The sequence below is a fragment of the Cricetulus griseus genome, chromosome 10, assembly GCF_003668045.3.
Source record: "Cricetulus griseus strain 17A/GY chromosome 10, alternate assembly CriGri-PICRH-1.0, whole genome shotgun sequence".
NCBI lineage: Eukaryota > Metazoa > Chordata > Mammalia > Rodentia > Cricetidae > Cricetulus > Cricetulus griseus.
The window spans coordinates 22661251-22677039 of NC_048603.1; the positions used below are offsets into that span (position 1 = coordinate 22661251).

The following is a 15789-nucleotide window of genomic DNA, read 5'->3' on the forward strand; positions in this document are numbered from 1 at the left end:
ATCAAACACTCTGCTTGTGCTCACAAGTGAGACTGAGAGAGCATATGGTAGTCACTGCAGTATTACAAAAAAGTCAATCGTGTTATCCGAAGAGGCTGTAATAATTCAGTCTCACAAATCATGAGAGCTGTCGGTGTGCAAGGGCACTCCTGACACTTGTCATCCTTTACTTCTGTGGCAGGCAGAAGCAAACCTAAGAGGTGATGAGCTAGCCTTGCTCTGGTGTTAGCTCTTTATTATGTTACAGGCATAAGGCTGAAAGTTTTTACATAACTACAGGCCTTCTGCATGTTTCTTTCAAGTACTGGTGGGAAAGCACAGGATTCGAGAACAGCTAATACCCATGGTTACAGAAGGAAAAGGAAAAGTGCACCGTGCATTCCACCGCACGCACGCAATCTGAGAGAGGCTTATTCAACCCATGCTGGGATGGATCAGGACAGCTTCCACGCTGTAGCTTTTGGGAAATGCTCATTCTCAAGAACCCCCTATGAAACGGCTGCCTACACATCTGTGGCCTCGGTCCTGTGGGATACAGACCCCCTCTCTGACTCTCAGAACCATGGAGTCCTTTTTTATTGCCTTCTCTCATGCAGACTACATGAGGGTCTGGAAAGCACAGCTCACGCTGCTCCCTCTGTGGTGCCGATGGCCATTCACAAGTGGGAACAGTAAGCAAACTGGGTCGTGCCCTACTCTCACCCCTGTACGTATCTACCTGACCAATAAGACTCTGGGCTGTGGCGGGCACCCTTGGAGGCGCTCTACAGACACCGGCGAGGCTGCCCAGGACTCAGCACTGGCACTCCTCTACTGAGCATCTCCAACTTCTAATTCATCTTAGGGAAACCTTCGTCCTTCTTACCTACCTAGCCTCTTACCAGGGACAACCTTCTCATGTGTCTTCCTAATGCACCTCTCCTCTGCCCTGCAGCAGAGCTGTGTCTGACGTGAGTAACTTTCCATCCTAGTTCTGACTTCTTAACAGCTGCACAGCCTTCTGTCACTCACATGCACACATACTGATGTATGCATAAGAGACAGAATGGAGGAGGCTGCACACATCGGGCTGACTGCCTAATTACCCTAGGAGAGCAACGTCAACACACAGCTTTATAAACAGTACCACTAGGGAAGCCTTTGTTGAATTCACTGGAATTCACTGGAATTCACTGGAAGCCTCTGGAATTCACTCAGCACGCACTGTGACTTCATCCCACTGCCTAATGGCTCCCTGTAAGAAATACTACAATTGCTCCACTGCTGGTCATGTTAGAACCAAATTATACAATGAATCAAACTTCTGCCCGTCACATCTAGAATAACAGAAACGTCGTTCAACCACCTGTGCTTTGTGATTCCGGAGAAACTACACGGAAGAAGGAAATACCACCGGAACCAGGCTTTATGAAAATCAGAACCTCTACCTACCATGCATGCTTTGGCTTTGTTTGCACAGAGCTGGAACACTGGAGCTACTCACTAATTACTTCATGGGCAGTCACTTCTAACTACATACTGATGCATTCACTGGTCTCTCGAATTCTAGCACAACTAAAAAGAAAAATGCAACACATGCTCAGACACCAGCGCTTCAGCAATTTCAGGCACATTGCTGTTCTTTCTCTAGAACTAGCTGCTGCATTTGTTCACCTAGCTTTACTATGAGATTGTAAGCCTTGAAGACAGTGACCACACCTTATCATCTGGCCATTATCACCTCCCGCAATGCCCAGCACACAGTAGGCCTGATCAGTTAAGCAGCACTCCAAACTAACAGTCCTCCTGCCTCAGCCTTCTGGGTGTGGGATCACTAACATATGCCACACCTGGCCTCCTGCTAATGTCTTTGTATTCTCATTCTTCCGAGAAATGGACAAACACAAATGCAATCGCCATCATTTTGCAGTCAAGCGTTTGACCCTGGCTGTCAGGTCTTAGAGTGGTGGATTGGTTGGTCTAATTGTCATGAGATGCAAAGGAAAGATGGTGATTACTGCTCATTACTGACATGGATGGATCATTCTGAATGCATGCAAAATCTCCGTTCTCATTAAAAACTGTAACATCAAATAAATTATTAAACACTTAAAAGAGCACAGAGGCAGCTAAATTTCGTGTGCCATTTAATCAAATTACTTACTATCAACCACACCGTCCTCATACGTAAAGAAGAAAATGCTACATTCTTAACTAAGCGACTATATAAGGACTAAGCAGGAATGTGAAGATCACAGCGCTGCTCTCAATGCCAGGAACACAATAGGATAAATGGAGCCAATATCACAGTGGGCTATATAAATGTAAAAATGCTTATTTACATTTCTTGTTTTATTGTTCTCAACTGCCCATAATTTTCAAAATCAATAGTAGACAGCTACTACACAGAAAAAAAAAAAAAGAATAATAATGACTGAGTATAACCGAGTATCCCATAAAACATCACTCTTAGGACTCCTGCATGAGACAAGGTCCACACACCAGACTAATTTAAAAACATCAGTCTTAATAAGTCAAAAAAGTCTATTTGTTCTTAGGAATTTCTATCCAGGAAATATAATTAATTATGAATGGAAATATTCAGAAGTTTCTTTGATGGGGGAAGTACTTCTGTGTATGTTTATCTTATTGTTTAATAAAGTTCTGTTTGGCCAATGAGACAGCAAGTTAGACGGGACTAGGAGTCAAAGAGGATTCTGGGAAATGTAGTAGAGAAGTGGTGATCCAGGCTGGGAGTGACATAGCAAGGAGACTCATACTGAAGCCAAGGAGAAACAGGAAGTGTCCCCTTTCCCCCTTCGGCTCCTCCAGCGAGCGGCGCCATGTGAGCCACTGGCAAGAGAGGGTGCCAGTGAAAGGCATCCTCTATAAGTCTTATAAAATATATAGATTTATGATAATTAAGACTGAGCTAACAGATGAGAATCCTAGTCATTGGCCAAGCAGCATTTGAACCTAATACAAGTCTCTCTGTGCATTAATTTGGGCCCTAACTCGGGCGGGCAGCTGGCGTAAAGTGCACACGTGGAGGTGGGGCTCAGCAGCTTTTGGTGGAAAGATTTATCATAACATTTCTTAACTTGTGATAAAGAGATGCTGAGAAAGAGAAAGTAGCTTGTCTGAGGAGAAGGAACTAAAAAGAGTAAAGTCACATGAGAAAATAAGTACCAGAATTCTCACTGAAAGCTACGGTTCAGGCGACAGGGAGGAGAGACCCTATGGGAAAGGACACAGAGCAAGGTTACAGCTAACGCAGGCGCATAAAGACAGCCACAGTGCCACTTTCTAAACATTGCATCCAGGGAGTGGTCTTCCTACAGGAAAGGCAGGCTTTGGACAGGACAGGCTACACCAGGTGTGGTTACCTTTGTATTTCTGCCTGGGTTTATGAGGCTTTGGGTCTGAAGGAAAGACAGCTAAATCCAAAGTAAAATTGTTTAATATTTGAAATGTTTAACACCCCCCAAAACAAACAAACTCAATAAATTACAGAGTTCTAACATGGTTTTATTTTTTTGCTTTGTTGTTTTGTTTCATTATTTTTAAGGACAAAGTTCTTACTACGTAGCCTAGACTGACCAAAACTTGCTATGTAGCCCACGTTAGCTTCAGACTGGTGACAGCTATATATATAGATTGTAATACTTTTGGTAATTAGTACATAAAATTATCTGACTGAAATAAAATAGTTCTTTTACATAACAGAGATATCTATCTCAAAAAGAAACTAGTTTTTTTTTTAACCAGTGTAACATTCATTTATACACTAACAATATGAGAGCACACTAAACTAATTTTAATTTTTAGAGCAAAAATTAAAAGCAAGATATTATGTAATTTGCCTTCAAATACAGTGGCATCATTTTAAAGGACAGAGAAAATACACATAAAAAGTTGGCAGGTTTCCTTTCAGAAACGGTCTGAGTTTTTCAAATGGCAAATGTGAAACAGTATTGTTTAATGATAGTAAATTTCATAAAATATAAAATAACAGTAAACCCAACCACTTGGTTGCCCTATGATAAATTTTTATCAGTAATACCTTACCTATTTCCTACCTACATCTTTAGAGAAAGGTTTCTAAAGCAGTATTTAAAAATAGAAAATATCTTAAAAAGCTTGTTAAAAGAGAAAAAACAAACAAGACTGAAACAACCAACGAGGGCCTGGAGGGATGTCTGATGGTTAAGAGCACGGTGGCTCACACCCACACAGAACTCCAGTTCCAAGGGTTCCAGAGGTTCCAAAGCCTTCTCTGGCCAGCACGAGCCCTGTACAAACATGGTCCACATGCAGGCAAAACACTTGTACACATAAAGTAAAAAGTCACTGTAAAAAGTAAGCCACACTATGGTAGTATACCTACAAAACCATCACGGCAGAAGTTTACTGAACACACCTGTCACCTGTGGCACGTAAGGAACCGAGAGCCTCTCCACACTGTACCCGCTGCCACCGAGGGACTCTGCAATCTTGTTGGTCAGAAAATATAAACTTTTGTCATGCTTCTCTAAAGACTTCGGAAGCCTGTCAAGTCGGTAAAAACAACAATCATTCAATATTGAGCAAAAATAGTAAAACAACCAACTTCTATAGTAACGGTCCCCCCAGTATAAACATCTTCTATAGTAACAGTCCCCCAGTATAAACAACTTCTATAGTAACAGTCCCCCCAGTATAAACAACTTCTATAGTAACGGTCCCCCAGTATAACCAACTTCTATAGAAACAGTCCCCCAGTATAAACAACTTCTATAGTAACAGTCCCCCCAATATAAACAACTTCTATAGTAACAGTCCCCCCAGTATAAACAACTTCTATAGAAACAGTCCCCCCAGTATAAACAACTTCTATAGTAACAGTCCCCCCAGTATAAACAACTTCTATAGTAACAGTCCCCCCAGTATAAACAACTTCTATAGTAACAGTCCCCCCAGTATAAACAACTTCTATAGTAACAGTCCCCCCAGTATAAACAACTTCTATAGTAACAGTCCCCCCAGTATAAACAACTTCTATAGTAACAGTCCCCCCAGTATAAACACTTCTAAGTCCCCCCAGTATAAACAACTTCTATAGTAAGTCCCCCCAGTATAAACATCTTCTATAGTAACAGTCCCCCCAGTATAAACAACTTCTATAGTAACAGTCCCCCCAGTATAAACAACTTCTATAGTAACGTAGTAACAGTCCCCCAGTATAAACAACTTCTATAGTAACGGTCCCCCCAGTATAAACAACTTCTATAGTAACAGTCCCCCAGTATAAACAACTTCTATAGTAACGGTCCCCCCAGTATAAACAACTTCTATAGAAACAGTCCCCCCAGTATAAACAACTTCTATAGTAACAGTCCCCCCAGTATAAACAACTTCTATAGTAACAGTCCCCCCAGTATAAACAACTTCTATAGTAACGGTCCCCCCAGTATAAACAACTTCTATAGTAACAGTCCCCCCAGTATAAACAACTTCTATAGTAACGGTCCCCCCAGTATAAACAACTTCTATAGTAATAAACAACTTCTATAGTAACGGTCCCCCCAGTATAAACATCTTCTATAGTAACAGTCCCCCCAGTATAAACAACTTCTATAGTAACAGTCCCCCAGTATAAACAACTTCTATAGTAACGGTCCCCCCAGTATAAACAACTTCTATAGTAACAGTCCCCCCAGTATAAACAACTTCTATAGTAACAGTCCCCCCAGTATAACAACTTCTATAGTAACGGTCCCCCCAGTATAAACAACTTCTATAGAAACAGTCCCCCCAGTATAAACAACTTCTATAGTAACAGTCCCCCAGTATAACCAACTTCTATAGTAACGGTCCCCCCAGTATAAACAACTTCTATAGAAACAGTCCCCCCAGTATAAACAACTTCTATAGTAACAGTTCCCCCAGTATAACCAACTTCTATAGTAACAGTCCCCCCAGTATAAACAACTTCTATAGTAACGGTCCCCCCAGTATAACCAACTTCTATAGAAACAGTCCCCCCAGTATAAACAACTTCTATAGTAACGGTCCCCCCAGTATAAACAACTTCTATAGTTCCCCCAGTATAACCAACTTCTATAGTAACAGTCCCCCCAGTATAAACAACTTCTATAGTAACGGTCCCCCCAGTATAACCAACTTCTATAGAAACAGTCCCCCCAGTATAAACAACTTCTATAGTAACGGTCCCCCCAGTATAAACAACTTCTATAGTCCCCCCAGTATAACCAACTTCTATAGAAACAGTCCCCCCAGTATAAACAACTTCTATAGTAACGGTCCCCCCAGTATAAACAACTTCTATAGTAACGGTCCCCCAGTATAACCAACTTCTATAGAAACAGTCCCCCAGTATAAACAACTTCTATAGTAACGGTCCCCCCAGTATAAACAACTTCTATAGTAACAGTCCCCCAGTATAAACAACTTCTATAGTAACGGTCCCCCCAGTATAAACAACTTCTATAGTAACAGTCCCCCCAGTATAAACAACTTCTATAGTAACGGTCCCCCCAATATAAACAACTTCTATAGTAACGGTCCCCCAATATAAACAACTTCTATAGTAACAGTCCCCCCAGTATAAACAACTTCTATAGTAACGGTCCCCCCAGTATTTTAGGCAGAAGCACAAGCTACCTGGGGATGACAGAAAGGTCCATGTGTGTTTAGTGACTGAGTCCCTGGTGTTGGGACTCTTCCCAGACACACTTCACTAGTAACCTTAGCCTTGTACTCTGCTAACATCTGAACACTACCGCACATCAGAGGATGAAGAAAACTAGACCCAGTTTTTATTTTTCAGACTAAGTGAAATGTAACGAGAAAGAAAGCAGAGCAGAGTGTGAAGACAAAGCTCAGGGCCAGGACGGTGACAGGAAGCCCAAGCCTGTCACAAGCAGCACCTGCTCTCTTCCCACTGTGGTTATTGTCTTGTGCTGGGGCTTCCAATACTGAGCCACCTGCCCTTAGAGCCCTTAGAGCCCCACTGTGAGCCCAGGGTTACCAGTGTGCATTTGCTCCCTGTGGGATACCAGGAAGAAGGTATAACATATGAGCGTGCTTTTGTTCCTGTCCCTCAATTTTATGTGTTGTTATGTTACCAAAAGTCTTCAACAAGAAAACTGTACTGCTACAGGAATGCTCATTCATGAGAACACACAGCAACACAATGCCATAAATGAGAAATATATCATCACACTTTAAAAAAGGGGGATAGGCTTCAGGACTATTTTCAGGAAACTTTATACGCTCGCCTACAGCTACAGGTGAAAGTCCTTTATATTTTCAGAACTATACGCTGGTCTACAGCTACAGGTGAAAGTCCTTTATATTTTCAGGACTATACGCTCACCTACAGCTACAGGTGAAAGTCCTTTATATTTTCAGGACTATACGCTGGTCTACAGCTACAGGTGAAAGTCCTTTATATTTTCAGGACTATACGCTGGTCTACAGCTACAGGTGAAAGGTCCTTTATATTTTCAGGACTATATGCTGGTCTACAGCTATAGGTGAAAGTACTTTATTATGCAAAGTTAAAAGTTTTATTAAACTAAATGACAGAAACAACACAATATTAACCCTGGAAGAATAGTTATTCCTTTTTAATCATTATCAATGACTCTCTCTTTAGTTAACCTTTCCTTCAAATATAAAGAATCCACATACATGCACTTATCTCGGAAAATATGCTCTGGTAGAAAATAAGGGGCTTCCATAGTTCGAGTTTCAATAACCTGAAATCAAGCAAACACAAAATTGAAATTGAAAATCTCACCTCTTAGGACCCTGCAGTGAACATTTACAAAATAACTAAGAACAAAACCCCCCAAATACCTTAAAGCATTTACATGAAACACCAGGAGTCTATCTTTTAATTCAAACTAAGTTCCTTTTGTTTTCACATGGCACTACAGATTCAACAGCTATTAAAAGCCTAATAATAAAATATACAAAGGAAGTTAAAAAAAAAAAAAAACGATTTGCTAGGACATACTATGAAGGAATAGAGCACATATTTTCTCAAAACAGCAAAACAACACAGACCTATTTTAGAGATACTTCACAAGCTACTCCCCCACTGTGTGCTCAGGAGCTGCTCAGAGCTCAGTGCCCTGGGGAGGGGACTCTGCCAGGGTCTGCTCCACTTAGACAACACACGTGCCTCAAATTCGGAAGCTGAGTTTTCAGTGAATGGATGAGACACCAAAAACCTACATTTTAGCAAGATGTGCTTCCAGTTTTCATAAAAATGAGGTTCTCTGACAAAGGCTTTCAAAGTGGCTCGTTTCTGCCACAATAAGTTAAGGACTCTGAAATATACATGAAATCATGTCAGTAACTGGGATGGCCACTGAAGAAAGGTAAACATTGTTGAAAGATGACAAAATTCAAAGAGGTACATTAACAATTCAACTCTGGTTCTTTCTTAGATTGTACAAACAAACTTTCTTAATTGAACAAAGCTTAAGATGACAGGATTCACAAAGGCTCAATGGAAAAGAGAGAAGAAAACTGTATTCTATTCAAGGACCTTAAAATTTTTAACAACCACAGGGTGGTGGTAGTGCACTCCTTTAATCCCAGAACTTGGGAGGCAAAGGCAGGTGGGTTGCAGGCCAGCCTGGTCTACAAAATGAGTTCCAGGACAGCCAGGACTATCACAGAGATAAACCCTGTCTCGAAAAATAAATTAACATTTTTTTTTTTTTTTTTTTTTTTATTTTCGAGACAGGTTTTCTCTGTATTGCTTTGGAGCCTATCTTGGAACTTGCTCTGTAGACCAGGCTGGCCTCGAACTCACAGAGATAGCCTGTCTCTGCCTCCCGAGTGCTGGGATTAAAGGCGTGTGCCACCAACGCCCTGCTTAACAACAAATTTTTAACAGACAATATTAACTGTACTTTGATTTAGAACTCCATTATTTTTGCAGAATTATCTTAATTACATATATATATATATATATATATATATATATATAATTACCTTAATTGTATACAATGATTAAGATTACACACACACACACACACACACACACACACACAGTTAGGAAAAAGTGACTACTCAGAAATCAGCTGGCTTTACACACACAGTACTTAGGTCTCAGAACGTTTCCAAGCCTCTCACCTTGCTAGCATGCTGGCAGAATGCTGGAACGGCTATCATCTGACTCACAAAGTTGAGATATGCTGCAACCAGTGCCATGATTCCACAGCGATGAAACATTGACAAGTTATCTTCATTGACAATTGCACTGTCCTTCAGTAGAAGATAAACACATTTGAAAGACCAAGTTCTCACACTCCCTCAGCATATTCTCCACGATTACACTGGAAAACTGAAGACAGCTTGGACGGCTGACAAAAACACATGGTGTGTGTGTGTGTGTGTGTGTGTGTGTGTGTGTGTGTGTGTGTGTGTGTGTGTGTGTACGTGTGGGTCACTATAACTGAATATATAACCAAAAACCTTGCTAACCAAAATTCACGTTCTTGAATAATCAGACCAAACCATAAGTGATAATTGTGCTTCCCTAAAAGAAAGTTTTCTTCAGTGGGAGTTAGAAAAGCATACCTGTAAAGCAATGGCCAATCGAATGAGGTCAATGACCACCTCTTCATTGGCTAGTTCGATGGTGATAAGAGCCAGCGATGTGTAAAGGAGCTCATAGTTCTTCTGAACGTTGTCTTCCTCTTTGCAGCCCAGATATATGTGTCTGTACAGCTGCTGCCCATTCTGAAAGACACAGAGAAAGGTACTTTTGTTTGTTAACAATGGAGCATGAACCAGAGCAATGACCTCACAACGTGAATCGGTGTTCTCTAGTGTTTGTATTGTTTAAAGTTACTCCTGGGGAATCCCTGCTGTGGGCTGCCATAGCCCCATGAGCACTGCACAGCATGATGGGCGCACGTGCAAGCATGGTTGCAGCAGCGCTATTCACGGCATCCCGACAGGACTGGACCAAATGTCTGCTAACAAATAACTTGCATTATCTTAGAACACATATACTGTAATATCAACAATATAAGATGAATTGTAGCAAAATACCACTAAATTGAAAAATAAAACATACAAAAGAATATATGATTATGGCTTTTTTTCATTCAACATTCAAAAACTAACAAACTAGATAACATATCAATTCCAAACAGTGATTTCCTCTAAGAAAGAGTATGGACTTAGAAAAACAGACACATGGATGTTTTTGGTTATACTACTTTTCACTTTAAAATAAGTAAAATAACAATGAATGTGCATTTACATTTCACAATAAGCAGTAATTTTTTTCCTAAATTAACATGAGCCCCTTTGCAAGGTGAGGAACTGTGGCTGGGCTGTGGTGGGAAGCTGAATGGGAGCAGCTGTTTCGTACACGGCTCAGGAAGGGCTACGGCTTCCCTGACTGAAAATCAGCCTCAGCATCCAGGATGCTGCTAGGATCCGGACACTGCGAGGCACAAATGCCTGCCCGATAATCAGTGCTGGCTGATCTGCTTCTCTTCCACATAGGGATACAGAGCACAGTTTTTCCTTTTACATTTTTATAGAAATTTCTGCAAATCGACAGAGAAGGTATCATAAACAAAACTGTAGTGGCATCTTGCCTTGCCAGTGAACTTGTGGTGGTGGCCACACCCCTTGGGTGTGGTTTCAGGTTCAGCTGTGACCCATTATAAGGCAGAGGAGGAGCTGGCTCTCTCTCTCTCTCTCTCTCTCCCTCCCTCCCTCCCTCCCTCCCTCTCTCTCTCTCTCTCTCTCTCTCTCTCTCTCTCTCGGGTTGTGGAGAGCATCAGAAGGGCAGAGACTGTATCTCCTGGAGCAAGAAGGCCGAGGCGGTTGTTATTTACTGTTATCTGTGTAAGTGCTTCCCTAATAAACACCTAATTATCATCTATCTTGGGTCTGGTGGACTCATTTAAGCCCCGCCTTCACAAAATAAATGAAAAGGTAAATGAAAGAATATGACAAACTATCAAAACAAATGTCAAGAAAGGAAAAATGTGAATGGACTGTTTCTAAATTAGATACAATTAAGAATGCTTTACACTAAAGAACCCAGCAGGCTGTGTTTCTATGTGCTGTGTGTGTGTGCATGAATTTGCAAGTAAGAGGACGGGACAACAGGAGCTGGAGCAGGAGAGGGAGTGCTAGAAATGACATAAATACAGCACTGTGCATGAAATACAAAAAAAAAAAAAAAAAGGCCTTCCAGGTAAGAGGCAAGGTCAAAAAGGCCTTCCAGGTAAGAGGCAAGGTCAATGGCCAACAATCTGATCACTCATGGGAGCAAAGTCTAGCAAAATTAAGTGGAAAGTAGCATTACTTCTACCAGTATTGAAGCAAACAAACAAAAAATGAATCCAGTTTCAGTGTTTAAGTGTATTTATGACCACCACACACTATAAAAAAGGACCCCACAAATTGTTAGCTACTATTTGGGACAAATTTGATAAATGGGTAACACTGATAAATACTTAAAACCAAGAAATAGAATGAATAAAAACTTATTTCCCTGTTTCTGGTGACTATACAATAAAGATTAACTCAAAAAATTTAACTTCATTGAAGGAATGATTAATTAATTAATTAATTAGTGTTAATCTGACGCACAGCCTCAACATATCAACAGAGACAGCTACTTTAAAGATGGCGATAGAACTGAGCCATGTAAAGGCAGACGTCACGCCTGACTCATTTCCCGGTGCATAGAACAACACGTAATAAGCAGCGAGCACCAGTGCAGCTGCCCATTCCCTGGGCAGTAGTGAGTGAACTGAAGCTGTCTATACGGGAGCTGCCAGGGTCAACACCAGCACGTCCATTCAGTTTACAAGGGGGGCAGGACAGGAACAATGGGGACACGTATATCCCTCAAAGGGAGAGCGGCCTAGATTAGAGCCTACATGTCAGCACAGGCTCTAGGAGTCACAGCTGCAATGTGGTCATATAAGTCAGGCACCCAGACCTCTGTCACTCCATTTTAAGCCCACAGATCAGTATAAAACCACCTGACAGTTGAAAGGGTTGTAAGATACAATTCACACACTCATTAAACAACGACCCTACCTTTTTCATGAAGCTTGTATCTTGTCTACAAATTTTTTCTCTTTTTATCTTCAAGTCAGCCACGTCTGGTATTATTCTAGAAATGATACATCAATAATAATTTTTTATGACTAGCACATTTGGCTATAATACCTTGTATTTTGTGGAGGATTACATTTGAGCTCAGGATTTTGAATGGTGACACTCACTTCTATATTATAAACGTTTCTATGAAATAACATTACTGGGTTACCTTGCTTAACTAAGAATTATATCACCTTCATTCATAGTGACATTCTTAGGCTTAAAGCAAAACTAAAACAGAACAGTTTTTAATCTGTGGATTAGCACTCTGCAGAACACATTGAATGATACTCCAACACATTATTTTAAAACATTAGTAAATCATTTTGACACCAATTAAATAACCACGCAACTCCCCTCACACACAGATTACAACACACTGACTCACACACACATACACACATTACAACACACTGACCACACACACACACACACACACAGATTACAACACACTGACCACACACACACACACACACACACACACACACACACACACACAGATTACAACACACTGACCTCTCACACACACACACACACACACACACACACAGATTACAACACACTGACCACACACACACACACACACACACACACAGATTACAACACACTGACCACACACACACACACCACACACAGATTACAACACACTGACCTCTCTCTACACACACACACACACACACACACACACACACACACACACACACACAGATTACAACACACTGACCACACACACACACACACACACACACACACACAACACACACACACACAGATTACAACACACTGACCTCTCACACACACACACACAACACACACACACACAGATTACAACACACTGACCACACACACACACACACACACACACAGATTACAACACACTGACCTCTCACACACACACACACAAACACACACACACACAGATTACAACACACTGACCACACACACACACACACACACCACACAGATTACAACACACTGACCACACACACACACACACAGATTACAACACACTGACCTCTCACACACACACACAAACACACACACACACAGATTACAACACACTGACCACACACACACACACACACACACACACACACACACACAGATTACAACACACTGACCACACACACACACACACACACACACACACACACACACACACTGACTCTCTCTCTCTCTCTCTCACACACACACACACACACACACACACACACACACACACAGATTACAACACACTGACTGAGGAAGCAGAAAACTCTCTTGAAACACAGAATCACCTGATGCCACGGAGCTTTGCCCTGTTGTCATGGCGATCCATGAGGTTGTGCATTACTTCCAGGACGAGCTGTCTCAGCTCATAATCTTCCATGAGGGATGGTGACAACAGAGGGTCCAGAAATGAGCCCGGCAGAGCAGTAACAATTGTCTTGGCTTTGTATCCAGAAGTCACCTGTTACAAGGAGAAAGTTAACAAAGTCCTTAGGCAAAGTTCTCACATTTTTTTTTTTTTTAAATCATAAATTTAGGGAATCAGAAGCTGTGGGCACAAGCCTGAAGAAATACATAAAGGAAACCTGTAAGGTAGTCAAGATGTTGGTATTTTAGGAGCATTATATGAAGATCACACGTGTGCTAGGTGGTCCCACATGCAGGCTCAAGCGCAAGCACTGCACGCCCTGAACCACGCTCTGTGAGGCAGGCTAACACCCCTTAGAGTGTTACACAGAGAAAGCCAGGGTGAATCATACAAGGATCATGGGTCAGACACAGGGAGAGCAGGTGGAAAGTCTGACCCTGCATCTGTTGTTTCAAAGGAAACTACTGGGGAACAGGAGCATATTTTCAGTTTGAAATTGTATTTTGTAACTAAATTTGACATTCATGATAATGTTCTTTCAAACCTTGAAGGAGAATATGCTTAAGTGCTACTAACCATTTAAAAATCACACCACAGCAATTTTTACAGAGCTGGCTTAACATATAATTAGGATGAAAGGCAGGGTGGTATGTTAATATTTATAGAATTTGTTTTCTATAATCTTAGACAACTTTATAAGGAAAATGCAGCATCAGTGTTTATATCATTGGAATATAAAGATGTCTTTAAGTAAGACACAACAAATAAAAAGACGGAAAGGACTGATATATATATATAGTATACATACATACATAATACATCTGAATATAAAATGCTATATAACAAGCACCAGGCAGGGAATTAAAACTGAAAGCGAAACACACTTATGACAAAGGTCTCTCAGATGAACTCCGAAGGTACGGGTTGGAAGGATACACAGTACAAAGAACCAGTCCCTACTCTGTCCTTGACACGATGCCAAGAGGTAAACAAAAATGGCCTATCGTAATCAAGACCTGAACGCTGGCAACCCCAGTTGACATGCCGACATGGATGAGGGAATCTCTCAAAGCCACACGCCCTAGAGGAAGAGCTACGGGGAATTAAAGACTGGTAAGTGAGGGCAAATTAATCTTCCGAGATAAGCCCCCTAAATTGTTACCCTAAAACATACATATACAAGCAACAATAAATGAAGTCAGCAATTTATGCGTTATTTGCGTACATATACAATAATTAAAGAGTAAGAGCCCATGAATTTGAAAGCAAGGAGGGGTTGGACAGAGGGGGAAAACTGTGTAATTAAATTAAAATTTAAAAGGGAAAAAGTGAGTATATTTAGCATACAATACACCAGAGGACCTCTGGGTTTTTTGTTTTGTTTTTTCTCTGTTATCTCTTGCCACTCTGTCTGGACAGTATGAGGACGGCACTATGGATTTTCATGTCTGAATTCCAGTGTCCAGCTCAGTGACCCTGGACCTCTTTAACTCTGTCCACCTAACTAACGCCATTAAGCGTAGGTATCTCTATCTACAGATGGAGTTGTTTCTGCCTTCTGTAAGCTTGGTCATACTGAAGATCAGACAAAACCACAGGACAGGCGAGCACTCAAGAGTAAGAAGAGTGGTGATGAGGAGATAAAGGGAGAGACACTCAGGTGACAGAGTCTGAAGCTGGCGATGACACCACTCTTCAGTAATTTAAGGGATGTCCCTTCCCATCTATTAAACTCCTTACCATAAGCAGAGACCTCAGCAACATTATCTGAATTCTCCTGGTTCCCAAGTCCCTGAAACAAACAAAGCATGGTGTTATTAATTTACATTTATATTAACTTCATCTATTTAAAATACCTTTTCCTGATTTAAAAACTTTATTCTTACTGGCTAAATACATTTTATTTATTTTTATAATTGCTTATGCCATGACTCACTGTATACACTAAAATGCATTTCATATTAATTAAAATAGATAAATATTAAAAAATTTAAACAAGAAAACTCAAGTTATTGGGGTCTTTAAGAACACAAATTCATGTGCTGATATGAAGATTGAATCCTTCAAGTTCAGGACAAAGTGACCCAAATAAGTGCAGAAATCCATCTGTCCTCTGAACACACAGTTTCAGGGTTACATTTGAGATGGAAATGCTACTTTCATCTATCTGATCATCACACTTTGCACACTCATATCAAATTCTCACAGTATTCTTTATAAAAAGATGGAGCTGTAATAATTATTCTGGGAAAGAATACCCTTTAGTTGACTCTCTGTGCCATTGATAACCTATT

The 15789-nt window shown here is 40.9% G+C and overlaps 1 protein-coding gene across 2 annotated transcripts in view; it reads right to left on the minus strand.

The window, feature by feature from the left end:
- LOC103158858 (protein EFR3 homolog A) overlaps nucleotides 1-15789 on the minus strand; it is an 84158-nt gene that overhangs the window by 10483 nt on the left and 57886 nt on the right. For both annotated transcript variants that reach the window (XM_035449675.1, XM_035449674.1), the window contains exons 12-18: nucleotides 15236-15287; nucleotides 13416-13588; nucleotides 12076-12151; nucleotides 9580-9741; nucleotides 9133-9264; nucleotides 7675-7742; nucleotides 4400-4527 (exon numbers count right to left, since the gene is read on the minus strand). In XM_035449675.1, coding sequence (XP_035305566.1) covers nucleotides 4400-4527; nucleotides 7675-7742; nucleotides 9133-9264; nucleotides 9580-9741; nucleotides 12076-12151; nucleotides 13416-13588; nucleotides 15236-15287 — 791 coding nt within the window. The remainder of the gene's footprint in view (nucleotides 1-4399; nucleotides 4528-7674; nucleotides 7743-9132; nucleotides 9265-9579; nucleotides 9742-12075; nucleotides 12152-13415; nucleotides 13589-15235; nucleotides 15288-15789) is intronic.